This window comes from Lycium barbarum, chromosome 2 (genome assembly GCF_019175385.1).
Source record: "Lycium barbarum isolate Lr01 chromosome 2, ASM1917538v2, whole genome shotgun sequence".
In the NCBI taxonomy this organism is placed as follows: domain Eukaryota; kingdom Viridiplantae; phylum Streptophyta; class Magnoliopsida; order Solanales; family Solanaceae; genus Lycium; species Lycium barbarum.
In genome coordinates this window covers 148,732,897-148,760,626 of record NC_083338.1, presented here as the reverse complement: position 1 = coordinate 148,760,626, position 27,730 = coordinate 148,732,897, and the positions used below count along the sequence as shown (strand labels likewise).

At 36.1% G+C, this 27,730-nt stretch overlaps 3 protein-coding genes across 8 annotated transcripts; 1 reads left to right on the top strand and 2 right to left on the bottom strand.

Moving 5' to 3' along the window:
- The first annotated feature begins 3,112 nt into the window (after positions 1 to 3,112).
- On the top strand, positions 3,113 to 4,254 carry LOC132629137 (ribonuclease 3-like). The gene is made up of 2 exons (XM_060344867.1): positions 3,113 to 3,398; positions 3,516 to 4,254. Exons 1-2 carry the CDS (start codon positions 3,141 to 3,143, stop codon positions 3,975 to 3,977), a joined length of 720 nt encoding a protein of 239 aa, XP_060200850.1. The 5' UTR covers positions 3,113 to 3,140; the 3' UTR covers positions 3,978 to 4,254.
- A 3,259-nt stretch (positions 4,255 to 7,513) lies between these two features.
- On the bottom strand, positions 7,514 to 10,653 carry LOC132628015 (F-box/kelch-repeat protein At3g23880-like). 4 transcript variants are annotated; one of them, XM_060343685.1, is made up of 3 exons: positions 10,365 to 10,653; positions 8,844 to 8,921; positions 7,514 to 7,789 (listed from the first exon to the last, which is right to left on the bottom strand). In XM_060343685.1, the coding sequence occupies exons 1-3, from the start codon at positions 10,419 to 10,421 to the stop codon at positions 7,688 to 7,690; spliced, it is 237 nt and encodes a 78-aa protein (XP_060199668.1). In that variant the 5' UTR covers positions 10,422 to 10,653; the 3' UTR covers positions 7,514 to 7,687. The 4 variants fall into 4 exon arrangements, with proteins under 4 accessions (XP_060199668.1, XP_060199666.1, XP_060199667.1 ...); XM_060343683.1 differs by having other exon boundaries at positions 7,515 to 7,789; positions 9,135 to 10,642; XM_060343684.1 differs by lacking the exon at positions 8,844 to 8,921 and having other exon boundaries at positions 7,516 to 7,789; positions 9,278 to 10,643.
- A 6,375-nt stretch (positions 10,654 to 17,028) lies between these two features.
- Positions 17,029 to 21,550, bottom strand: LOC132628014 (uncharacterized). Of its 3 annotated transcripts, none has more exons than XM_060343679.1 (6): positions 21,332 to 21,550; positions 19,111 to 19,213; positions 18,647 to 18,823; positions 18,013 to 18,111; positions 17,669 to 17,914; positions 17,029 to 17,522 (listed from the first exon to the last, which is right to left on the bottom strand). In XM_060343679.1, exons 2-6 carry the CDS (start codon positions 19,171 to 19,173, stop codon positions 17,217 to 17,219), a joined length of 891 nt encoding a protein of 296 aa, XP_060199662.1. In that variant the 5' UTR covers positions 19,174 to 19,213; positions 21,332 to 21,550; the 3' UTR covers positions 17,029 to 17,216. The 3 variants fall into 3 exon arrangements, with proteins under 3 accessions (XP_060199662.1, XP_060199663.1, XP_060199664.1); XM_060343680.1 differs by having other exon boundaries at positions 19,111 to 19,207; XM_060343681.1 differs by having other exon boundaries at positions 21,459 to 21,504.
- Between the last annotated feature and the right edge of the window lie 6,180 nt (positions 21,551 to 27,730).

Here is a 27,730-nt window from a genome sequence, read left to right as displayed (position 1 = left end):
AACAAAAAAAAATGTTACAAAACTACCTTTAGCGCAGTAAAATACTGTGTTATAGAAACAGTACCAAAAAGCAAAAAAAATTGGCCAAACTTTATTTTTTGCAACACTTAGTGTTTTTTTCCATACTTTGACCAACGATTAGTCGTGTGTCATGACTCCGAAACGTCAATATTTTATATAGAACCTGATATTTTTTTCTGCGTACAATAATGTAGGCCCAATACATCAAGGATACGTAGACGTTCAGATCGTCATTTTAGGGGCTGAAAAGGTGCTCGAAGTAAGTTTTGTTTGAAAAAACTTAGTGTTTTTTTCATACTTTGACCAACGATTAGCCGTGGGTCAAGACTCCGAAACGTCAATATTTTATGTAGAATCTGATATTTTTTCTGCGTACAATAATGTAGGCCCAATACATCAAGGATACGTAGACGTTCGGATCGTCATTTTAGGGGTTGAGAAGGTGCCCGAAGTAAGTTTTGTTTGAAAAAACTTAGTATTTTTTCCATACTTTGACCAACGATTAGTCGTGGATCAAGACTCCGAAACGTCAATATTTTATATAGAACCTGATATTTTTTTCTGCGTACAATAATGTAGGCCCAATACATCAAGGATACGTAGACGTTCGGATCGTCATTTTAGGGGTTGAAAAGGTGCCCGAAGTAAGTTTTGTTTGAAAAAACTTAGTGTATTTAAGTATCACTATCTTTGTAAGGCCTCACAGGCTAAGCAACATGAGATAGCGGGATTTCTACCACTACTACAGGTATACCTAAAAATATTAATAAAAGTATTAACTGTATTTATAAAAAAAAACTTGTTCAATTCCGAGATGAGGCTGACTGGCCATAGCAAATCCATAATTTTGAGCCAACAAATTCATGTGATAACCATGCTGACCACTCATTTGAAATATATTATTTTGATTTGCTGGTTTGGTTTTTACATAAATCTCCAAAATATTTATATCGATCTTATCCGCAAATTTTTGCCGTATGGAGAAAAATTGTAGCAAGGACTGGTCATTCTCAATTTTAAACTCAATGAACCTTGTATTGTTACCTTGAAATGAGCATGAATATTTTCCAGAAATATCAATTTGAATATTTTCACTATTTGTCCCCATCTTCTCATGCAATAGTTCAACCAATTCAGCATAGTTCGTTGAAATAAACATGCTGACAATCATTTTGGCACCTTCAGTGTACCTGAATCCGTTCATTTCAGTAATTATTTCGCCACCCCAATACAAAGCAACCATCACATTATGTTCAAAATTGGCCATCTTTACTCCTACACACGAAAATAAGACACTTATTATTATTAATATAACAGAAAAATAAATTAAAACTATAGTATTATTTTAACATATTACGAAATATTTGACTTAATTAACTTATACCTGTTGAATTTTGTAATGATGTTCCGACAATAGGCCACACAAGTAGAAGCTTTGATGAAAATTGTTCGAATGTGTTTGAACATTCGTTTCATACACTATATTTTATAATGATATGTGGTTTGTTCAAAAAGTATGAGGAAGAGGGACTTTAGCAGTGTGTCGTTATTGTGTGTCACGTTTTACAATTAAAACGTAACTATTAATCACGTTTTATAGTCAAATCAATCAGAAAGATTCCCAATTTGCAGGATTCTCGGCAAGATTTGCGCATGCCTAGTTTGAGTAGAAACGTAACTGTCAGTTACGTTTTATGCTAAAATCGTAACTCCTAGTTACGGCTTTAACATCAGTCAATGTCAGATTACATAAAAGGATTGTTCGTATTTGGATTCTCTAAAGTCGTTACTGACAGTAACGTATTAGGAATAATACGTTACTAACAGTCACGAATTAGCTTTTAACACCGTTAACCCGACCTAATTTTTTCCGTTAGAATTTTTGAATAAAATAATGCCTAATACGTTACTCAGGAATACGTTTATGCTAGTTCCGTAAAAAAAATAAAAAACGTATTACTTTGGTAAATTGATTTAAAAAATAGCTTATTTTGGTCAAAGGCTCAATAAAGAGATAAGAAAATATTTCTCGTATTGAATGAATGCTCATCAGCTGTACATTGTATATATTTATAGAAAAGTAAATCTAACTAACTAAATACTTGGCACTATTCTACTTGTCTACTCCGACTAAACAAATATGCTGTACAAGAAAAAAATACCACGCATTGCTTCTAGAAGGAAAATTATACAAATCTGTTGCCTAAGGAATCTTTGTGAACAAGACGAATATTTATGAGTCGGGCCAGCAGACGTCAGCCCAATATGTTTTCATCCCTTGTATTTTTTTTATTTTTTTTGCGCGGATTGACCTTCATTTGGGATTGTCTTTTAAGTTTTACCCTTTAAATTGGTGGTCTTTAAGGTTTGCCCTTCGCCAGGAACCCCTTGGTCATGGGTTTAAATCCCGCTCAGTGAAAATTTTAATTTTTTTTTCGCAAGATAGAAGTTGTAAAAAAATGGCAAAATTCTGTCAACAATATTTACTTGATCAAAATGAGAATTCTTACCTAAAGCATTAGTTGTTGCGGAAATCAGCTTTATTTAGTCACTAACTACTTTTACTGTTCCATTTAAAAAATCTATTCAATTCCATTCTCTAAATACAGTCTCGGAAAATTGAACTCGTTATTTAGTCATTAATACTCTTTTCCTTCCAAAAACTCTGTGATACTTATTTACATCAAAAATGGGAATTATATATGCCATAGGCAAGTAACTTGTATTAGTAATTATCCTCCAATATCTCTACTTAAATTTATGTTTAGCTACCATGAAAGGCAAAACTGGTGCTCCATAAGTAGTAGGTAGATGGATGCATGGTTAATAGTTAAACGATAGTAATTTAGCAAATATATATATGAATAGTTATAAAATCATTAATTTCACACACGGCCATTAATTCCTTTGGAAGCCATATCCGATGCCACTAATTAAAATGAAATAGTCACCTTACCTATATTTGGATTTTATGATATGATGCACGTCATTAGCGTAGCAAATGCAATTGCTACTATTTGTGGCTTAAAGAATTAAATATTCCTCTATAAATAGCTATAGTCCTGTCACATTTGATTCAGCACACAGATAATCCAATATTTGTTTGACAACATACAACTATGAAATTGATAATTTTGGTGTTTCTGATAGTTACTAATCCAGTAGTCGTTACTTCTGAGGACGATTACCATTATATGGCATATGTGATTCAGTGGCTCCCCACGGTTTGCGGGTATCCGGGAGTAAACTGCAAGGCTAATATTATGAAAGAGCCGTTGAGGTTCACCCTCCACGGCCTCTGGCCCGGAAACAGCACTGGAGGGAGTTTGGAATGCAATCCGCCTCCACATGGTACTCAGGACAAAGTCAAGGAAGTGGTATGTAGCGTACTATGTTGTTTTACGTACATTATTATGCAATATTAATGATATTTGGATACTTTTTAATGAAAGGATTAAACTAAAAGCTTCGTCTTGTAAATTACATACGTACAGTGGAAAAATTCCAAAACACTTGAAAAAGAACTCCACAAATACTGGCCTAGTTTGCTCTCTGGGTGGACGGACGAGGAATTCTGGATGCATGAATGGAAGGCCCATGGCTACTGCACTAAACAGACACTTCCAGCTGCCGATTATTTTCGGGCAGCGGTGCGCAACGGAGTTTTTTTAATGGAAGTGATTAAAGCCTTGCAAGGTGCAAAAATGGTATCAGATGTTGCCACTTCCGACATGAAAGATATACGTGCGGTTCTCCATAGTATGGGGCTATCCCCTAACCCGTACATCTCTTGTATTCCAAAGGATGAGACTCATGTGTATTTGAAGGAGATCCACTTCTGCCTGGATAAAACACTCAGAAGATTCATTCCCTGCCCTACGAGCCAAGACACCAGAGGATGTGGTGGATCAAATAAGCAGCAGAACGTCATGATTCCATCTAGGGTAATACTATAATCTAGCATGCATGATGTTTATGTTTTATGCTGATCACTTTTTAAAAAAAAAAAAAAACTTTTTTTGTATGTAGGCCATCTATGGCTCGCTGCTATAAACTGGAGGTTAATCCCAGTGCATGGCCGGGATTGATAAGAGCTATTATATATATTAGGCAAAGAGATTAAATATATTCTATGCGTATGTCACAAGTTGCTACTGATTACAGTAGTTAATTAGGTTTATGTAGCTTCCGCTACCCCGGTGTTAAAAGAAATGGATCTTTAATGTGGCTGTGTTCTATGCAATATATACGAAGGGACATGGCATATTGTTCTTATTTTCATTCCGCTTCCCTAGTTATTTCCCGTATTCCCCAGCAATAATTTCACGAATGATCAATGAGAAGATAAAACCTGATCTGATCAGTAGGAGTAATATATATGCCAAAACAATAGTTTCAATCTAATTACACCCGTTGGCGTGGCCATGCATGTCATTAAATCACCAAACGTTACGACACAAGAGTTGGTTGGAAGAGCCAAACGTAGGAAAAAGATCCAGAGTCCAGTAGTATTGCCTCAAGTAATGTTCAATATAATGACCTATTAGATTCCTGCCACGTGGATCATAAAATAATGTACGGTTGAGTTTTAATTCAAATCTTACACTTAATCAACAGAAGAACCAAAAATGGTAAAAAATAATGCTAACGACATCCATTAAAACTAACCCATGTTCTTTTGTTTTTTTTTTTTCTTTTAATACTTTCTTCCTTTTAAAATGCATTTCGAAATTGATTACATTTTGCAAGCTAACTTTTTCGAGAGTCAAGAATCACAAGTCTTTCAAAATAATACTTAACACGTTATGATTTATGCAAGTTCTATTTCGTTTCGTGTTGATTTTTTTCCCCGCTTTTGACATACCGGATATTTTATAAATGTAATTAAGAGCCCGTTTGGATTGACTTATAAGTTGCTCATAAGCTGTTTGACTGGCTAGCTTATAAGCCATTTTGTGCTGAAATAATCCTAAAAAACTAATTTGGCCCGTTTGGCTAAGTTTATCTAAAACAACTTATAAGATGTTTCATATTATAAGCCAAAAAAAATAAGTTCATTTATTTGGCCCGCTTACTAGGTTGGATTTTAGAGAAACATCTAAGGGCAATTCTGCGAATTTTGTAATTTTTAAATTTGCCCCTCATATTTGTAATTTTTAAATTTTGCCCTTCGGCTAAAACCCATGGATTCCAGGTTTGAATCCCCACTCAGTCAAAAATTTAAAAAAAAATCACAAGGTAGAGTTTGAATTTCGCTATGCCCCCACCGGCAGAATTTTACTTATGTTTAACCAAAATTTTGTCGATGGGGGCAGACTTTGGCTTGAGGCATATATATATATAACTTTTCAAGGTAAATTTTTAGTTATGCCTTAACTAAAAGTGTGCCCCATAAGACATAACTAAAAGTATGCCCCATAAGGCGGAACTTTTCCTTAAGGAATAACTAAAGTTATACCGGACCCGGCATATCTTTAAGTTCCGCCTTATAAGGCAAAGTTTATGCCTAAGGAAAAGTTCCGTCTTAGGGGCATACTTTTAGTTATGCCTTAACTAAAAGTCTGCCCCATAAGGTATAACTAAAAGTATGCCCCATAAGGCGGAACTTTTCTTTTTTTAGTTATGGCTTATAAGGCAAATTCTATGTCTTAAGGAAAAGTTATGCCTTATGGGGCATATTTTTAGTTATGCTTTAACTAAAAGTCTTCCCATAAGGCATAACTAGGAAAAGACTTTTAGTTAAGGCTTAACTAAAAGTCTGCCCATAAGTATGCCGGACCTGGCATACACTTGTTAAGGAATAACCAAAGTTATGTCGAACGCGGCATACTTATGCCAAGTCTGCCCATAAGGCATGAGTATGCCGGGTCCGGCATAGCTTTGGTTATTCCTTAACAAGTGTATGCCGGGTCCGGCATACATGCGACCCAAACCTTGCCTTGCGATTTTTTTGTTTGTGTTAATTTATGCTTGAGCGGGGGTTCAAACCCAGAACCTCATGATTTCTGCGCGGAGCTCAGGATTGTAACGCGAAGGGCAAAAATTAAAGACTAGCAATATGAGAGGCAAAATTTAAATACCACAAATATGAGGGGCAAAATTTAAAGACCACCCAAAAGAAGGGAAATCCGCGCAAAAAAATGAACATCTAACTAGTTTTGATCCTATCAAGTTTCTAAAAAATTCTAAAATTGTAGAGTAACTAACTTTATAAAATAAGATAGACATGATGGGTGATCACTTGGAGGCAACGTAATCAAGTAAACATGGGAAGTGGAGGATTTCCCCTGATCACTTTTAAGTTATAGTTTCATGTTGTGAGGGGTATATTTTAGTATGGTTATACATAATTTTTATATAGGATTCTAAAAGTACATAATTTTTATATAGGATTCTAAAAGCTTCTTTTAATTAAATGGTATGCTCTGAAAAAGTTAGCGGAAGATCTCCACAAAATATTGGTCTACTTTGGTGACTGGGCCGTCTGGACTAGGAGTTTCGGATGCATGATTAGAAGAACACAAAATGAAACTAGCGAATATTTATTGGGCTATCGTTTTATCTGGATAGATATGTCGCTATGTGTGATTATGCCGATCTCTTATATCTTTTGATCACGTCCAATTTTGTATAGAACCAAATTAGTGCAAATCTATTGTTCCCTTACCCAACGAATTTCTTCAGGTTTAAACGATAACCTCCATTGAATTGCCTCCTCCAACATCTTCTTTGATTCATCTACATCCCAGTTCCGTGCTTCCGAATACCTTTTTAAGCATGCATCGGTGCAGTACTGTGCGCTGCGCCCTGAGAGTTGCCCCAGGGAAGCCCTAAACTCCTTAACCTATAAGAAAGCGACAATCTCTGAAAGCTCACACAGGATAACAAGCTAACATAAGCCAATGTTTAAAAAATTCACTCTATATTCATCATCCTTTGTAAAACCTTTCTAGGACATAAGCATCGATACGCAAGGACTAGGCACGCATAGAACAATGACACCTATTCTTCCTCGTCCCACCTTTATATTCCTCTTCACTCTCAGTGTCATTTTCATCTTCACTATCAGACTCCTCTTCAAATTCATTGTCACTGTTTAAATCACTTGCATTTGCCAAAGTAGAAACTTAAAATCATATCGCATTACCCGTAACAAGAAATGACATAGCGTATAGAATTCAACCATCAAGACTACCCACCAGAATGGGGTCATTTTTACTGCAAGCACTTATTCTTGCATTGTAGTACTTGTAGTTTTTAGTTTGCCATGTTTTCTTTAAAATGCAACAAGGCCTTGAATAAAAGAATGCTCAAGACTTCCACTAATTTGAGGCAAACTAGAGTTGAAGTGCCAAGGTATATTACACAAAAATGAGACTTTGACCATCATCTTCACTAACCAAAGGAGAGTGAAACTCTGTCTTCACTTGCTTTTAAACACAACGGAATTTTTTTTAATCAAGTAATGATTCGAACACAAAGGAACTTGCAACTCATTTGATCAACCATTCAACTCACCCTCTGAATAAACTGCAATTAGTTGCAAAATTAACGACTATGTTTCTTGTCTTTTCAAGTACAAAATTCATCCTTTCAAGTATAGCATTTGTAGAACAAATCATCATTATTCATCGTTTAATACAAAAATGGAAGAACTAGCATAAGGTCAAAACAGCCAGGAAGAAGTATCAGTAAGGTGGTAGACCAATGAAAACCATAAACTTAGTCTTTGTGGAGCTAGTGTCTGCCTGCTTGATTCGTGATCTACCTACAACAGAGAGGTGATTGGTAATTTTCAATTAGGGATTACAAGATTGGAAATATTGTAAATAAAAAGCTAAGCTTTCACTAAGCCATCATTATTTTAACTGTAAAATTAACACACACCCTTACAAAGTAATTTGCAGTCAATCAATCGACTACACCTCAATCCTGGTCGAGCTAGGTCAGAATCGTATATTCTAATCAGCTCTATCCACGTTCATTTCAGCTATTTAGGCTAATTCAAGAGTAATTAAATATGACGAAAATCCCAAATCAAGTGGTAATTAGCATTAGATTCTGGAAAAAAATAATTAGTCAACAACAAAATCACTGATGCATAGAACAAACAATCAACAGATCCAACAACCCCACTAGCAAACAGCAAACACAAAAACACATGAATTTAGAGGGTTTAAAGGGTTGGTTTTCCCCTACTTGATTCATATCTGAGGAGTCCTTGGGTACCAAAAAAGTATTCTGTATTTTCTCAAAGAGCTTCAGTACTTTAGGTCTCTTTCTCAACTAGTTACTGTCTAGGTAAAGTTACAAAGAGCTTCTCCTTTGGAAGTTGCTTGTAGAGTTTCCTTTTTCTGTTCCCAAAATCTCATGCTGAGAATTAATAGCAGAATGCTCATAATGGGAACTTGCGAAATGTATGAATGAATCCTTTTGCGTGGAAAAAGAAAAATACAGTCAAATACTCTATATACCCGGGGTTCAGAACTCTAATGTTTGTAAACTCAAGATCCCCGACTGTAAGACACAATTTAATGCAACTGCTATGTAATATAAAACATTTTGTGGCTTCTCTTTGTTTTCTCTATTTCTTGACAAGAGCTTATTTCTTTTATGAAAACCATAGTCTTTACCTAAATGGCATGTTCATTTTGGGCTAGTTGGAATTGCCAGTGTTACAACGGAGAGCAATTTGTTCAATTGAAAATTGGAATCAAAATACAAAGCATAACAAGAGAAAGATAGTCTTTTGATATGAGAAGTTGAGGCTATAATCAGCACCAAAAAGAACCAAAACCAAGAAAGCTATAATTCAACAATACCATGCCTTGAGCTTTAATATGAATGCGGCAACAAAGACGTAAAGCCTTCCTCAAAGCAGACTCATTGACAACCTGATTCTACAAAGCATATCATGAAGATTATAGCACTCAGACCATAAATACGATAAAGGACACAAGTGGATCATTTGAGTAAATCAAAGTGTTTTACGAGCTAAACATAGTAAAACTTTTGAAGCAACGGATTCGAAGATCAAAAGACAACGCTTCTATCTCAAGGATGATGATAACTAAGAAAGGCAGGGTGACACACAAGTAGAAGAGTGGGTTTACCCGGATCAGAGAATGTGCTAACATATCATCTGCTCAAGTAATCTTCTAAGCACAATACCACACACTTTATGACAGCAATCAGAAGTATGTAAATGATAAAAGATTAAGTGAACATGCTTGTAAGCTCGACGGAGTGGGTGTACCGCATATCATCTGATGCACTTGTTCGAAAGCTCAATGGAGGAATCAGTCAAATATGTCAGGAAATTAATGGCCGACCTCTCCACGTTTAATTGCTACTAAGCTCTCCTTATAACAATATACCCCACAGCCACCAAATACTGTGAATTTCTTCAGGCCCAAATGACGAAATCCAAGATGCCTCGTCTTCTTTGTCAGAACATTATAGGAGACCAGTCGAAAAGCTCTAGTTACCAAAATGAGAGAGCTATCAAAGCAAGACTTAATCTTTGTGCAGCATTGAAAGGTAAGTAGTTTGTTCCAAACCCCTGGTTGGATCATTATCCATATATCAAAATCAAATCTTTCAACCATGTTCAAGATGGCTATGGAATCATCAAGCAACATCAGAGCCATCGCATAATAATGAACAGAGTGATCATCTGGCCCTCCAATCTCTTCAAACACCTCACTCCCAAAGTCAAATGAAAGAATGTTGCAGTTATGGTAACCTGTTAGGAGCCAGTAATAAGCTCCATTCAGATAAGCATTACCATATATGCGATCCGCAACGTCTTTAATTTTTAATAAGTAGAATTCTTTAGGCCTGAAAATTCTCCATGAGTCCCTGGAACAGGAATAGACGGCTGCAGCAAAATCTGAGGGGCAGAAGTGAACCACCTTATAGTCATTAGTCAAGGGGTCTAATCCGAACCCAAAGTTACGTTCGCCATAGAAATTAGAATCATCGGTTTCGGGTGCAGGGAGAGGGAGGGGTCTCACCTCCCTGGTGGCAGGATTCCACAATGCACACGAGACTAGTTTACGATCGAATTCGCACTCCAAATAAAACAAGCCATCCACAGAACCTAAGAGTTTCGCCATACCTCTAAACCTCTGAGGATTATTTTCTTGATTTTGATCATCCAAAATAATCAGGGAAATGGGAGGGGAATCATCATCATCATCAGGTGCACCATAATCATAAATCAGGACTTTATTCTTGCTACAATTCAAGTGTTGTTGAATGAAGCTAGGACTCTTGATAAGAGCATACCAGTTCTTGCATGCGCATTTGAATCGCAACAACGATTTCACAGGCAATCTCACCAGAATCTCCATTGCTAAATCGTCAGGGAATGCCCGACGATTATCGCTGGCAGCCATAGTAGTTCTACTCAGAGGCGGACCCACTAAATTCTGAAAATTTTGCACATCTTCATGTTCTTCCTTCCGCTGGCAGCTGAAATTCAACCAAATTTTAAATCTGATTCATAGCCGAGATTTTAAGTAATTTGGTTCAAGGAAGAAGATGAACATCTGCAAATTTCCTGAGTCGGGTGGGTTATATTATTTTAAATGGATGCTGGCATGTACGCGCCACGTATCAAAATTTAGACGGGACATGAGATTTAACGGATGAGAGGTAATATGACTCCAAAATTAAATGGCAGGGCAAATATTGCTTATTTTTGAAAGTACATGGGCAAATCCGACCCTTTTCCGTATTTCAAAAGTAAAGAAAATATTAATATTAAAATAAAAATAAAATAGAAAAACATCCTTTGCTTTTCCGGTTAATAACTTTTTTTATTATATGATTTTATAGGGTACATTGCCAAAATGCAAATACGTAACATTAACTTCACATTAAAATGAGGGTCCAATCATTTGAGTTTGAAAAAAATCAATTCAAGAAAAGACCCTAAGACTTCTTTTTCTTTTAGTTTAGAATAAGCGTGTATTTGCGCAAGATACTTTTGGTAGCTGGTTAGAATTATGCAGATATTAGTAATACATGTATAAATTATGAGAAATCTATATATTATTTTATACGGAATAGAAGATGAAATAGCTAGTACAAGAATAACTAAAACCTGCGTGATGCTAGCCAGCTACCAAACGACCCCAACGAGCTCTAACATATAACCATAAATAATACAAAAACTATAAATTGAATTGGCCCCACTATAATCTCTTAACAAATAGTGCTCTCCATCCCATATTACTTATCCACATTTCTCTTTACACGCCCTTTAATAACTCATAAATAAAAGTATATTTTTACTGCAATACTCCCCCGAAGAAAGGGGGTCAGTACGAAATATGTACTGAATATGTAAAGCGAAATCACAGAAGTCAAATCATAATGGTTACAGAAAATGAGTACAGAATCCAGAGTGTCAAATGCATATTTCCAAAACAGACAGAATGCGTACAGAAACATATGTCATATCATATCATATCCGGTCCCTGACACGGGACTCGGCAGACAGAATGTGGCCACCCTCCCGACGCTGGTGCCACTATACAGAGGAATCAGAAAAAGGGGCGTGGCCCCGTATCATATAATGTCATATCAAAATGGCCATACAGATCAGATCAGAATAGGCGGACATGGCACATCATACTCCACAGACCCATGTACGCGTATACCTGCCCCCTCACACCGGGACGCGGCGAACAATGCAGAGAATTACGCTTGACAACATATCCTGGCCCGGGCTCAGTGTGGGAAACATTGAGACATCCACGAGTGGAGTAGTGAGAGACTAATGCAATTTAAAAATATAATAAATGTTTTCAAAGACTCGATGAAGCGTATCGAAGACAAACAAATCCAATGGGGTCGGACGGAATCATAATAAATGTATTTCGGATATCATAATAAATTACAGAAGTATAACTTTCCCGAAGTCATTCCGAGTGTCAAAATAATTTATAATATTTAACAGAATATTTAAAATAATATTCGTTAAGCGATTAGTAGGGTAATTAAAACATTTCTTTCAAAAATCGCTTAAAAAGGAAGCTTTAACACATTAGGGGCAAAACCGTAAATAGCGGGCCCGCCTTGGGACAAACAAGGCGGCGGGCTCAAATTGTGCCCTCTAAGCATATAGTATCACCTAAAAAGGTTATACAAACATTCTATGATTTTCTGAATAATTTAGAGCAAAATTACATAATTTCAGAAAAAAAAAAAAAGCGTATCAAAATGGTTCAATTCTACTGAAGGAAAAACTGAAATTTTGTCTTGCGGATTTCGAGGGCCAAGAGGTCCTTCGAGGCCCGGATCCGACCCTAACACACTAGGGGCATGCCAAGGGAAGAATTGGGTTTACTTTACATACCTTTCACGCTCCTTAAGCCTTTCCAATCTCACTTCCCGTTTCGTCGAAAAACTGTAACGACATTAGGAGATGCCTCCTGATCCTGGCGGCTGGCCAAAGCATAAATGCGGTTCGAAGGACCGCTAATACCAGAAGCTCCACCACGGCCTCTGCCGCGACCCGCTGGTGCCGAAATACCCTGCCCCGTAGGGCGCATAGCCACTGACGAAGATGAAGACCCAGCGGCTGATCCGGTAGGCTGCGCTGCACCACCCGAACTACCCTTATACGGGCAATCTCTCACAGAATGGCCCTGACGGCCACAAGAAAAGCATGCACCGGTGGCTCTGTAGCACTCTCCCGTATGGTATCTGCCGCAAAAAGAACACTGAACCCTGGGTGGCCTCATCTGACCAGAACCCCTATCTGTCCGTGAACCTGAAGCCCTGGAGCTCTGGCCTGCTCCTGAATACCCTGGGCTCTCGAACCTGCGACCTGTAGGCTGGGGAGGCGCGCCCTGCGCCGGCTGAGATGAAAATCTGCTAGGCTGCTGCGGCTGTTGGGGCTGTCTGCCCCGAAAATCTCCAGATGACCTGGCCCTCTTGGGCTGTCTCCGATCCTGGCCCCTGTCAGGCTGGTGTCCTCCTCTGCCCCGATCCTCCATGCCCTGGGCATGGGCCTGGATACGGGCAATGTCCATACCGGGCTGAGCAGCCAATACTAAGCAGCTATCAACAAAATACCGATCCAGCCCCATAATATATCTGTGCATCCGGTCCGCCATAGTAGCCACCACAGTAGGTGCATATCGGGCCAAGGAATCAAACTCCAAACTGTAGTCCCGGATACTGCGGCCCTTCTGCCTCAATAATAAGAATCTATCAGATCTGGCTCGTCGCAACTCTGGGGGCAGAAAGTGGCTAAGAAAAGCCTCAGAAAAATCATCCCAAACTGCTGGGGGAGCGTCGTCGCCTCTGGATAACTCCCATGACTCGTACCAATTTGCCGCTATATCATACAACCGGTAAGAAGCCAATGTGACTGACTCTGTCGCGGAAGCATTAATAAACTGTAAGGTGCGCCGCGTCTTCCTGATGAACTCCTCGGGATCCTCCTCGGGCTTTGTCCCGAAGAACTCTGGAGGGCCACAAGTCAAGAACTCACGGGCTCTCGAACTGTCACGCCTGACTGCCCGGTCACCTCCCAGTCCATGCCCCTGAACCTGCCCTGCCACAAGTCTAGTCAGCAACTGGACTGCCTCCCTCATAGACTGATCCTCAGTGCCTGGCCGTGGAGCTAGAGGCTCAGGTACTGGAACTGCGGGAGCTGGCAGTGGAGCCGTCCCCCGATCTGCAGCTACGGCTGCCCCAATCTCCTCCACGAGTGGCGGTGTAGAAAAACCCTCTGTCTGGGGCAAAGTCTCCGGAGCAATATATACCTGGGCCCTGGTAGTCCTCTGGACCCGGCTAGTCTCTCCTACGGCAACTGACTTGGCCTTTTGGGCCGCTGTCGCCTTTTTTGGAGGCATATCTGCAAATATAGCCACTCGTTAGGAAGGGGTCATCCTGATAACACAGCTCTATCGCACGATCTAAGACAGAAAGAAGGGTAGTATCCTAAATGCCCTGTAGCCTCCTGTTTATAGGTGTGGTGCACAACACACCGATAAACAAGACTCTACTAGACACGGTCTGTGGACATTCCGAGGACGAACCGCTCTGATACCACTTTTGTCACGACCCAACCCCGTAGGCCGTGACTAGTGCCCGATCTGGGCACTGAAACACATTCTAGTATATGGCAGAAGCCAACAAGGCTTTATTCTAAATTTAGATAATTTCCAGAAAAATTTCGGTAGAGTTTCCTTTGTTTTACGGACTATCCCAAATACCCTGCACGCAGAAAATACCAACAAAGGCCTCACAGGGCCAACAAAGCAACATCTAAATATATGCGGACCGGCCGCCGCGACGAAGGGGATCGCCCAAACACAACACATACACATATCTGTACAGAAAGATCCCAACCCACAAACATGTCTACAGACCTCTAAATGGACCAACAGAATCATATGGCGGGACAGGGGCCCGCCGCACCCATGAACGAGAATATACACAGAACAAAACACAAAGAAGAGCAAAAATAAGGCCATTTCGGGTTTGGCCATAGGAAAATCACCCCTCAAAATCTTGCCTCTAAAATTATTTTCTTGTGGTATTCCTACTAATTTAATGGTCCTTTACAACTTGGTGTAATTGTTTTGGAAGAAGGAGCACTTATTTCTTCAAGTTGACAACTTGTTCAAGTGAAGGAGTTTGTAGAAAAAGGTAAGAATCAATTCCTTTTTCTTATGTTATGAAGGTTTGTTTATGTTGTGGTATGTGGAAATGAGTAGAAATTATGGAAATAAGGAAGTTTGCAAAGTGGGTATGTATATATATATGTAGCCATGGGTGTATATATGTTGTATACATATATGAGTTGAATTTTATGTTGTATTCTAGTTGTGGTTATGGTGAAAATTATATTGGGAATGAAAGTTGAATGAATTTTGGTTGAAGTTGGAATGTAGAAGATTATGTCACTTTAGAATGATTTTGTGATATTATGGAAATGAAGTTGTTAAGATGTGAATTATGATTATGGTTGATGAAATTGGAAGATGGAAATATGTTATGGATATGTAGGTTGAATATTAGAAGTTTTGGATGAATTATGACTTTGGTGGAAAGTTTGTATATTTTGTATATCTTGTGAATATTTTGAAGAAATGATATGAAATGCTTCCGAATTATATTGTAATGATCTTGATTAGTAATGAATGTAAAAACATTGAGATTGGTTTGGAAATGTGAAGTTGGAATGAAAGTTATTGCACTATGTTGGAAAGAGGACTAGTTATGCTATATTGTGTTGTGTAGTGATTGTTGTTGTTGTTGGTGTTGTTGTTGGGTTGTTGTTGAATTATTTTGGCCGAGTTAAATTCTAGGGATGCTATATGTATAGGGGAGATGCTGCCCAAATTTCCGTAGACAAGTATGAATTAAGATTGAATTCTTAAAGGCTTGAAGTTGATATTTGGTAATTGTGACCAATTGTAGATTTTGAAGGAAACGGGAATTGAATTTGGAAAGACGTAAAGAGCATACAAGGTATGTAAAGCTATCCCGATTCTTCTTTTGGCATGTCCTAGAAGTACTAGGATCGGATTCACGCATCGGAGAATATTCTGCTCATCGGAATCCGCGTTTGAAATTGTCACATTTTCGTTCAATAGAATTGAACCCTTTTTGTATGCTTTCTTGAAAATTATGCAAACCTTCCCCAAACTATTTGAAAGGTTATAGAATGTCCGTAGAACCTTCGTAGGTGACCCCATAAGCTTAAAATGCGTAATTTGAGCCCACCGCCTTGCTTGTCCCGAGGTGGGCCCACTATTCCCGGTTTTACCCTTATTGTACTTAAGGCTTGTTTTCAAGCAGTTTTTGAAAGAAATGTTCTGACTACTCTTTTAACTACTAAACAAAAACTGTTTTAAATATTTCATCAAGTCTTATAAATTGTTTTGGCACTCGGAACGATTTCAGAAATATTATGCTTCTGTAATTCATTATGACATCCGAAACTCACTTATTATGATCCCGTCTGACTTCATTGGATTGGTTTGTCATTGGTATGCCTCATCGAGTCTCTGAAAATACTTATGATAATTTAATTGCATTTAGTCTCTCACTACTCCACTCGTGGATGCCCCAATGTTTCGCACACTGAGCCCGGGCCAGGATATGTTCTCAAGCGACTTCCACTGCATTGTTCGCCGTGCCTCGATGTGAGGGGGCAGGTATATATGTACATGGGTTGTGGAGTATGTTGTGCCATGTACACACATTCTGATATGATATGATCTGATATGGCCATCTGATATGATATGTTATGTTACGGGGTTATCCCCTATTCTGCTCCTTATGTGTGGTGGCACCAGCGTCGGGGGGTGGCCACGTTCTGTTTGCCGAGTCCCTTGGCAGGGGTCGGATATGATATGGTATATGTTTCTGTACACACTCCTCATGTTTCGAAAATATGCATTTGATACTTCGGATGTTACACTCACTTCTCTGTAAGTTCTGTTTCGGTTATGATCTTGTTCCGTAATGGGACCAGGTACGACATATGTTTCCAGCGAATATTATTTATGCGATATGATCAGCATTTTGCTAATCTGGATATTCAGTTCATTTTCTGTATCTTATCTCTCTCCAATTAGTTGCACTCTAATCAATATTGATTACTTAAAAAACAATTAATGTTAAGGGCAAAGTAGAAAAAATTTAATTAATTCTATCTTGATTTTATAAATGAATAAGTATTTTGGGACGGATATTTTTAGTAATGTGGACAAATAATACGAGACTGAGGGAGTACAATTTTTCCAAAAGCTCTATTTTATGGTAAGAAATAAACTTATCTAGTGCAAAACACATAGAGAGGACTCGTATAGTCGGCCTCAATTAGTTTGGAATTGAGACGTAATCAAATTGAAATGTATTTATCGATTAATAGACTAGTTGCACTATTTTATGGAGTTACTTTCTCGAAGCTGTTGATACTAAACATAAGAATGAAATGAAGAAGAAAACAAGAACTGGTAAAGGAGGAGAATATGAAGCTTTAAAAAGCTAGTACTTTTTGATTTCTGCATATAAAGCAAAAAATACAGCCTACAATTAAAGTTTAACTGAAATAACCTCAGAAAGTGTACTAGACTCTGCGAACATGATCTCACATTCCTCATTATTTATTTAGACTTAGTTAGGCATATAGGACTGAACTTTGTCAGTGCACCAAACACTTAAGCTTTGGCAGTGGCTGGTAGAGCAAGAGCTTCAGGTTCTGGAGCAACCTCTACTGCAGAATAACCGTTAAAACCAGGGGTGTGTTTGTCCAAACCCCAAAACTTGGCAGCTTTCACATCATCTTGAGCCATTTGCCTTGAGAACTCCTCGTGATCATAATTCAGAGTTGCTGTTCCTCCAAACTCAGTAGCAAGATTATCCATGTCGAAGTATGACTTCATCAGTTCCACACTATCCTTGTTCTTTGGATAGACAAACTTGACCTTCTGAGCTGTTTTGGGATCCATAAAGTATTTGACAATCTGGAAAGTAAGAAAACAACGTTAATCAACGGAAAGAATAACATTAAGGGGATGACCGATGCTTGAACAATATAAAGAACAAATAGATAGTAGTAATAATTTGAGAGTAGGGAGGTAAGAAAAAACAAAGAGGATTAAAAGCAAACCTTCCAAAATGCTTCAAAAATTCGCGGTGGGCTGTACAAAAATGCTACAGCGAGTCTCTCAGGGTAGTGGTTTTGCAAAATATTGATTGTCTCGCGAGCAGATTTTACGGGAACATTATTGGTTATGGACCATCCAGTGAAGTCAATTAACCAGGCCATCTGTTCTTGACCTTCGGGCAGATTAAAAATGGCATTCTCAATCAGATACACCAAATGCTTCATCTGGTTGTCTAGTGCTGATGTGTTCTGCAAATATGCACAATGATTTTAAATTCTCGCTAAAAGGAGAAGAAATTTAATAATAACAAAAATGAAATATTTTTAACAGGTCAACTTGCTTTTACCTGCATTCCTGGTCGCAATATTAGGACGGTCCTTCCAGAGCGGTCATGAAAATTTGCTTTATACACCTTCCCGGTCTCACCTTCATTTGCTACTTCATGCTAACAGCGCAACACCATTTCATGGTCAGCAGAAGCAATTGTAAACTAATATAATATTTACCGGAAATTGTATCTGCATAGGTCTAATTTCTCTCAATATGAATCCATAGAGCATTAGATGGTAAGATAAATCGATCATCATCTACTTCCAACAAGACATAATTAAGACAAGGAAATTGTTCATAAGTATAAAGAAATATACAACAATTACGGTAAGATGAATATTTCACACATTAAATTAAGTCAAGTTGTCAATACAGTTTCAGCATCTCTCCTTTAAAATATTCACACAACATTACAGAAGACTCATACTGCTTATTTTTAAACACCCAAACTGGTCCAGGTTATTAATGTGATTTCTTATGTCCCCGAGGGCACCTAGTAATTAAAAAACAAAAAAAATGTAATCTCCAATTAGATCTGTCATTCTAGCTCTGATTAACATACTTCTTTTTTGGTTGATAGGTTGCTCTGACAAACAAACAATTTATCAACAAAAGATAACCACATTAGGGCAAATCTATTGTTCCCTTACCCAGCGAATTTCTTCAGGTTTAAAAGATGACCTCCATTTAAGCGTCTCCTCCAACATCTTCTTTGATTTATCTACATTCCAGTTCCGTGCTTCCAAATACCTTTTTAAACATGCATCGGTACAGTACTGTGCGCTGCGCCCTGAGAGTTGCCCCAGGGAAGCCCTAAGCTCCTTAACCTATAAGAAAAGCCACAATCTCTAAGAGCTCATACAGGATAACAAGCTAACGTAAGCCAATGTTTAAAAATTTCACTCTATATCAATCATCCTTTGTGAAGACTATGCAACACCAACACCTCTTCCAAAGTAGGAATCAGTTCAAAATTTTAAGTAGAGACAATGGTAAGAAAACAAATCCTTTAAATGTATAATCATAAGTACGTAAAAATCCAGAATCAATTATAATCTAATTGAAAGCAGGAGGATATTAACATATGAATCTAAACATTAGGATCATCGGTTACCTTATGCTGCTGGTCCTCACCCTCCTGCTGTTCATTATGAGACTGGTTCTTGCGACGAAACATGGTCAATGTTACTATAATTAATCTCTTCCTTGAGCTATACCTGACAAAACAATTGTCAATATTGAATTTACCCATGTGGCAATGCAGATATTTTCTCACAGATGAAATGCCCACACAAATGGATAAGGGGAACTGGCTTTACTAAGCAAGAAAAACACATTTGCTGTAACCGGCCTTTTATTTGAGTAAAAGACTTGAGATTTGCAATAACACTTCTTACAGGCAGTTTATTGCCCAATCCGGGATAGGCTTTTCATAATTGCAAAACAATTTACTTTTGACATCAAAGTAAAGATAATGTCACAGTCTTTTTTGATTGGTAAGATAATGTCACAGTCTAATAAAGAAGCAGAGAACAATATGCTGCACCTTTCAACATATGTATGCTTAGTGAAAGAGGATGATGAAATTGAGAGGCAGGGAACTTGAATAAAGTAAATTTCTAAAGGAAACTGATTCACAGGTCCAGAAACCACTATCAGGTATTCTGTCACTATACAAGTATCATTTTATCAAGTTGTCCACTTCCAAGAATCAGATGCACCAGCAGGTATAAAAGTAAAGTACAGATTCTCACAGTGGGATAGGAATCACTCTGTATTTAGAAGAATCAAGGTGATTGCTTCTGCTTATTACTGTAGGATATCTGTGAATGCAACAACAATCCTGAATCCTAATTTTGCAGAGAAGTATACTTCAGCGATTTCAGCCTCTCCTCAAAGACAAGTTGGCAATAGATTTGGGAGCAAGATCCTAATAACTACTATGAAGAATGTTCGATGCATCTTCCGGTAAGGTTCTTTTTTAGCAGAGGTTACAAGCTAATTCGTTAAAGGATAATACTCAGAGAAGCACTAATCCAAAATATTAATATCGCCTTACATATAAAAAAATGGCGCAGCATATAGCATTCAACCATCAAGACTCCCCACCAGCATGGGTCATTTTTTACTGCAAGCACATATGCTTGCATTATAGTACTTGTAGTTTGCCATGTTTTCTTAATGCAACAAGGCCTTGAATAAAAGAATGCTTAAGGCTTCTACTAATTTGAGGCAAACTAGACTTCAAGTGCCTAGGTATATTACGCAAAATTGAGACTTTGAACATCTTCACTAGCTAAAGAAGGGGAAAATAGTGTCTTCACTTGCTTTCAAACAAAAAGGAACTTTTTTTAATCAAGTAATAATCCAAATACAAAGGAACTTGCAACTCTTCTGATATACAATCACTGTTGCAACCTTCTTTGATTTTTAAATAGCTTCTTTCATTATATCTTAGTTATCAGGCATTCAACTCACCCTCTGAATAAATTGCAAATCTTTGCAAAATCAGTGACTGCATTTTCTTGTCTTTTCAAGTACAAAATTCATCCTTTCGAGTATAAGCCTTTGTAGAACAAATCATCATTTTAAACAAAAATTAAAGAAGTATTATAACTCATAAGGTCAAAGTCAGGAAGAAATGTAAGTTAAGTGGTAGACCAACAAAAGCCATCAAACACATAGTCTTAGCAGACTTAGTCTCCAGCTGCTTAACAACCTCTTGCTGAAATATAGGTTAAGGCCGCGCACAATAAACCCTTGTGGTCCAACCCTTCCCTGGACCCCGCACGTAGCGGAAGCTTAGTACACCAGGCTGCCCTTTTGGTAATTATCAAATTCAATTAGGGATGACAAGAATCGAAATAAATAACAAAAAATCTAAACTTTCCCTAAGCCATCATAATTTAACTTTAAAATAAAATTAACACACCCCCTTACAAAGTAATCTGCCGTAAATCAATCCACTACACCTCATTTCAGCTATTTAGGCTAACTCAAGAGTAATTAAATATGACAGAAATCCCTAATCAAGTGGTCTTTAGCATCAGATTAAGGGGAAAAAAACAACAAATTAGTCCACAAGATAATCATTGATGCATAAAACAGATCCAACAACCCCACTAGCAACAACAAACACAAAACCTTAAAAACTACCCAAAAAAAAAGACAAAAAAAAAAAAAAACAAGAATCAGAAACATGTCAAACCTACAACCACACACAGCAAACAAGAAACCAACTTACCAAGAATAACAGAACACATAGCAAACAAAGAACCCTAAAATAACAACAACAAAAAAGAAGAAGTAAAAACACAAGTAAACTTTGGTCATACCTGAAAGAGTGATGAGAAATGGAAGGGAAAGCAGAGCAAAAAAGGTGAGCTTTTTGGGTTCTTTATTTAACAGAATGTCATGCAAATTTTGCCAATAAATAAAATAGGAAGGCAAATTAATTCATACACTATACACACTTGTTTCTCTCTCTATACATCTGAGGAGCAGAGTGAAGAGTACTTCAATGCTTTCTCTCTCTGTACGTATAGTCCCATTCATAAATTTATATATGTAAAAGCTATAGAGCTAAAATAAAATTAAAAGAGAAACAATAAAGGACCGTAAGATATTTTTATTTTAGAAAGTTGTTCGGCAATTTTTTTTTTTTTTGTTGTTGGTAGAATAGTATTTATGGTCCCTAGGGCTGTTCACAGTTTTGATTAAAACCAAAACAAAATCGAAAATTTAACCAAATCGAATAAAATAACCGACATTTGGTTTAGTTTAATTTGGTTTGGTTTTAAATTTTAAAAACCGATAATATTTGGTTTGGTTATGGTTATAGTAAAAAATAACCGAATAAATAACCGAACCAAACCGATAAATATATACATAAAATTTATAATTATTTATATGTATAATATTATCTTTTCACAAATAATTAAAGATATTTTATACCTTTTAATTTTGATCTACTTATTTTTAAGGCCCGTGTCTTAAAAGAATATGTCCAACAATCCAAGCCCAACTCTAATAAGTCGTAAGCATAAGGGTTGTTTGTATTTTGAAACCTCTATTTGACTTGTTCTTTTGAATCTAAACTGCGTTGCAAGTTTGGTCCACCTGATTTGCCAACAGCGTGTCTTTCCCTCAATATGCAGCAAAGTTCACCCTTGTGGGCTATGAGGAAAAAAGAGTTTCATAAGAAATTTGAAGAATGTAGAGAGAGAATATTTGAATTGTCACGGCTAGTCATAAACCGAAAAACCGAACCAAACCGAACCAAACCGACAATAACCAAACCGCTGGTTATTATTTTACTTGGTTTGGTTATGGTTTTAGACATTTAAAAACCGACTAAATTGGTTTGGTTATGGTTTTAACCAATAACCGACCCAAACCGAACCATGAACACCCCTAATGATCCCTTCCGCTTCTGATTTTGATCCACGACATATATCACCAACGCCTTTGACCTTTAATTAATTAAAGCGTGTCTTATTGATTGTTTTATGTAGGAAATATGTTTTATTTAGTCTTATTTTAGAAGTATATTTTCCTCAAATATAAGTAATAATAATATAAGTTTAAGATAATGCATTAGATAAATATTATGAAATTTTGTGAATATTCATATGCAAATGGATCAAAAGTACAGATTTCTAGTAACCGAAGGTCAAACGTATTCAATCAAATATCCCAAGGACTAAAAGTAGAATTTATCGATAATTGAAGGACCAAAATGATATTATCCTTGTTTTTTCTTTTAGGGAAAAAGGTCAAATATACCCCTCTACTTTAGTTTAATAGTTAAATGTACCATCCGTTAGTCAAAATAGATAAATATACCCTTTTTATTTGTCAAAGTAGATAAATATACCCCTTGCGTTAAGAAAGTACACAAATATACCCCTCAGTCGACATAATCCCTAATTTCACTATTAATTACCCGATTTAACTTTAAAAAAACCCATGCTCAACCCCCCCTAACCCTCAAATTAAATTCTTTCCACCCAAATATACTCATCACCACTACAACCGACCCAACACAACCACTATCACCACAACCACCATCACCACAACCAGTAAATTCCTCATAACCATCCTTAACCACAACCTCAATTGTTTTGTGCCTAAAACTTCAAAAGATTGTTGATTTTTAGTTTTTAATTTTAGATTGGAGGATTGTTGTTTAGAAATGAGGCTTATGGCAGGGATTTCTAGCCTTTTTTAGCCTAAAGCTTTCATTTTTATTAATTTTAATGTTGCTAGCTATCTGGATATGTGGTACAGTGATACTTGAAGAAATTTATCTCAGGGTTCTTCAATCCAAAACTCTCAGTTGGATACCTAGGTATTTTATAAAGTGTGAAATATTATAATAATCATGTTTGACTGATGACAAACATGCTTTCTCTGGTATTTTGCATATGATATTCAATACTGTATTAAGGATTTAATGTATTCACTGATATCGAATGATCTTTTTTGTTTTGTTCAGTGATGTCCGAGGAGGATGGTTATGAAGAATTTACGGGTTATGTGGTGGTGGTTGTGTTGGGTCGGTTGTAGTGGTGGTGGGTATGTTTGGGTGGAAAGAATTTAATTTGCTGGTCGGGGCGGATCGTGCATGAATAATCGGATAATTAATGGTGGAATTGGGGATTCTGTCAACTGAAGGTATATTGGTGTGCTTTCTTAACAGAAGGGATATATTTATCTATTCTGACTAACGGAAAGGGTATATTTATCTACTTTGACTAACCGAGGGTATATTTAACTATTAAACTAAAGTAGAGGGGCATATTTGACTCTTTTCCCTTTCTTTTACCATTCCGTGCTTGATATTTAAACCTTTTTTTTGCACGTATTGCCTTCATTTGGGGTGGTCTTTTATTTTTGCCTTTCAAATTGGTGGTCTTTAAGTTTTACCCCTCGATTAACACTCCGAGGGTGTGAATTCAAACTCCAGCTCAGTAAAAAAAAAAAAATCGCACGGGCTTTGCAAAATTCTGCCTTAAGGCTGAGGCAGAATTTTGCAAATCTGTCTAGCGAAATTCTGCCTAAAGAGCAAAATTTAAAGACCATCATTTTGAGGGGTAAGAATTAAAGACCACCCCAGCAAATTATCCTATTTAAACCGATAGCCTTGTTTGGCTAGACTTCTAAAAATAGTTTATTTTAAAAAGTATTTTGAAACAAGTACTTTCGACTAAAAGCAGTTTGTAAACTTTGTATTTGGCCAATTAATTTTAAAAGTACTTTTGAACAGCAATTAGTATTTGACCAAACTTTTAAAACGTGCTTCTAAGTGTATTTTTCTCAAAAATACTTTTGGGAAAAAAACTATTTTTTTAGCTTCTGAAAAATTGTTTCTGCTACTCTCTAAAAACACTTATTTTCTCCCAAAAATTTAGTTATTAAAATAGGCAATTATTGAAAAAAAAAATATTTATGAAAAAAAAAAATTGGCCAAACAGGCTATAAATTTGTATTCATATCAAAAAACTCACATTTGAGATAAAGTGCTCCTAATATATTTCATGCTAAAAGTACGAACTGGAAATATCTAATTAATAATGAATGAATTCTTATTGGTATTTTTTTTGGTTTCCACTTGTTCGGCAATTTGGTTAATATATTCTGAGGAAAAATAAGCCATTTGTTTTGTCTCAACTCTCATGGTCGTTCCCTAATGATTTGTGCTATATTAGTCTGGAAGGTGATACTTTTGTCTGTAACCGTTGACACGTGGCTTTTAGATCTACATTGTTGGGTCTCTACATTGAATATCCACCGTTAATTTTCTGGTAAGTGAGTAGCATGTGTTGAGATCTGTCGCGTTAGTCAAATTAGCCGTGCGTTACAGGTGCATTTTGTTGACCCACTGACCCCGGATCCATCTGATTTTTTTTTTTTTTTTTTTTTTTTCTATTCTTTAAGCTTAACCTAGCAGGATTTCTATAATCAATTGGTACTAATAATTATTAAGGGGTCGGTTGGTTAACAGTTATGCAAGAATAATAATGTAAAAATCATTTATGTAGTGATTAATAAGGAATGATTTCTAATGCGGTGATTAGTGATTAAGGAATTATTATACATCAATTTCTTACTTTAAGAAGGCATTTTTTGTTTTTGAAATAGTTTAATCCCCATGTTTTTATATATACATTCTTATTTTATTTATTCACATAAAATAATACATAAATTTATGTATTAACTTAACCAAACGACACGCCAATTATGGGTAATTTTTTAGCTAATGCAATCAGTCAAATAACGTAGATTTTTTTTTTTTATGTTGACATTAATTCCTCGCTAAATGAAGATGGAACAATATGCTAAACACTTTGAAATCATTTCATACACAAATCTTCTAGAAATATTTCAATTAGGGTTCGTTTGGTTTTTCCTTTTCTAGAAGTACAGCTTGTTGTCAGACAAATGTGATTGATATTATTTAATAAAATATAAAATATCCACCTAATATTGCACGTTGGAGCTGATTGTTTGATTTAATTTTTTTATTAAAAGGAAGAAAAGAGGAAGATGCTAAGTGATATACAAATACAAGAAATTTAGATTCCTGCACTTAAGGATTGGATCACTTCTTATTATAATCTTTGATTAGCTGCTCAAATTTTAGTTTCATATCATTTAATTTTGCATGTGTGAGTTTTCAAAGCATAATTAATATCAAATTAGATACATAAGAAGGATTGTCATAAATTGATGATTAGTGCGAAAATACATTAAATATAATGTATAGTCTTAATTTATATGGTGAACTGATTAATTTAGAATTGAAATGCAGTGGATGTTAATGATCCATCCAAATAATTGAGTCTATTTTAGTGACACTGCAGTTCACACATTACAACAAGAGACTAGTCATTTAGAATTATAATCAAATTGAAAACAACAATTATAATTTGGCCGAAACTTCCATTTATTTCCTTATCAAATTAGACACCATTATGTCAGTTCGAAAGAAAATTCAGATTTCGCATAATTAGAGTTATTTTCCTAAGTCAAATTCGTCGCCTTAAAGTCTATATCATAATGGCTTTTAGTTTAAACTAAATAATTTCCACAACTTTTTGCTAAAAGTCAAAAGGACTTTAAAATAACTGGGGGTCCCTATCCTTGACTGTTTCTATTTTTTTTTTTCTTCCGTTTATAATATATAGTTTGTTCATAGGAGTGGTCGAGAAGTGAAGAGGGGAAATATCTGCAAAATTCTATGACTCTTCATCTTTTTAATCCAAAAAAAAAATAAAAGAAAAACTCTTCATCTTTACTTATTTCTTTCTGATTCCTTTTTTTTTCTCTTTTTCTTCAAGTAATAGCTTGCTTGGATTGTTATTATCCTAAGTTTCATAATATATTATATCGTGTTGCAGTGTATTGTTTTAAACTATAACTTTTAAATAGATTGTATCGCTTATAGTAATTTAACAATACTTGTATTTTTTTTATTTGGTCGCATCGAATCATACGATAACTAATAATAATTTTTTCGTAATTATTAAGGCAACTTCATTTTCTAGTTGATAAACAATAATACAATAGGTAACGGTCATCCAAACGAGCTTAGAGACAAATTCATTGAAGCTTATGGGTCTACAACGATCTCAAATTACAATAAAAACTGAATTTACAATTCAATATTTATAGATATTTAGTAATTTTCTTAATACAAATACATTATTCAAATTTCAAGCAAAAGCTACTAAATCTAGGTGATCTATTATTTTAACGCTAGATCCGTAGCTATACTAGTTGTAAAGGAAATATAGTTAGTTTAAGCTATTTTCATGTGACATGAAAAATCGCTTTATTTCTTCATTTTTCTTTCCCTATTCAAGGCCAACTCTATCAACATTTTATTTGTTAATTTTGAAAGGTGGGAACATTAAATTTAATTCATAAATGGCAGAAAAAAGTAACCAAAGTGGGTGCCAATTGAGACATTTCACTAATGTCGTATCCGCTACACCTATCTAGAGAGGTCCAAAACATCTTACAAATCTAAATCTATTCTGTTGGGCTAAAGTCGTATTTCAAAAGAAAAAATTATATTTAATAAAGTAAGAAACAAAAAGAAAACAGTCAATTACTTCTAAAAGCAAAATTTAATCCGTTGATTTAATAAGGCTTTATTTAAATACTCCTAGTATTTTGAATAAAGGCCATGCGGTGCAAATGTCATCTGCCTTAGAAAGACAGACAAATACATGAGTGCATATTGCTCTTGAATAAATTCTTTAGATTTAAGGAGTATTATCATTTCTGAATTCTGTAAAGCAAAAAGCAAAATGAACTCTCTCTACTTTTTGGATGTGTTAGGTAGGAACGAAAATATTTTTCACCGAAAAACATTTTTCTTTAGCAAAATAAAAGAATTTTCATTTATTTTTCTATGTTTGATAAATACATAAAAAATATTACAAATACGTAAACATGTATAAATATTAGATTTAGAACCCAGTTATTATTACTTGAATCCATTATTTTAAAATTCAAAACTCATAACATTAAATTTTTGCTCCGCCTCCACTTGGTGATGCACTAGAATTCTTTTGTTTTTTCCACCTCATGTACACATGTAGCGCATGAAGGAAAAAATGGAGAAGAAATAAAGACATGGGGGACCAGAAGTAAAATATAATGTTGATAAATTAGGTGGAAATATAATGAAAGTGGACATCCGAACAGAAAAGTTGGAAATTTGT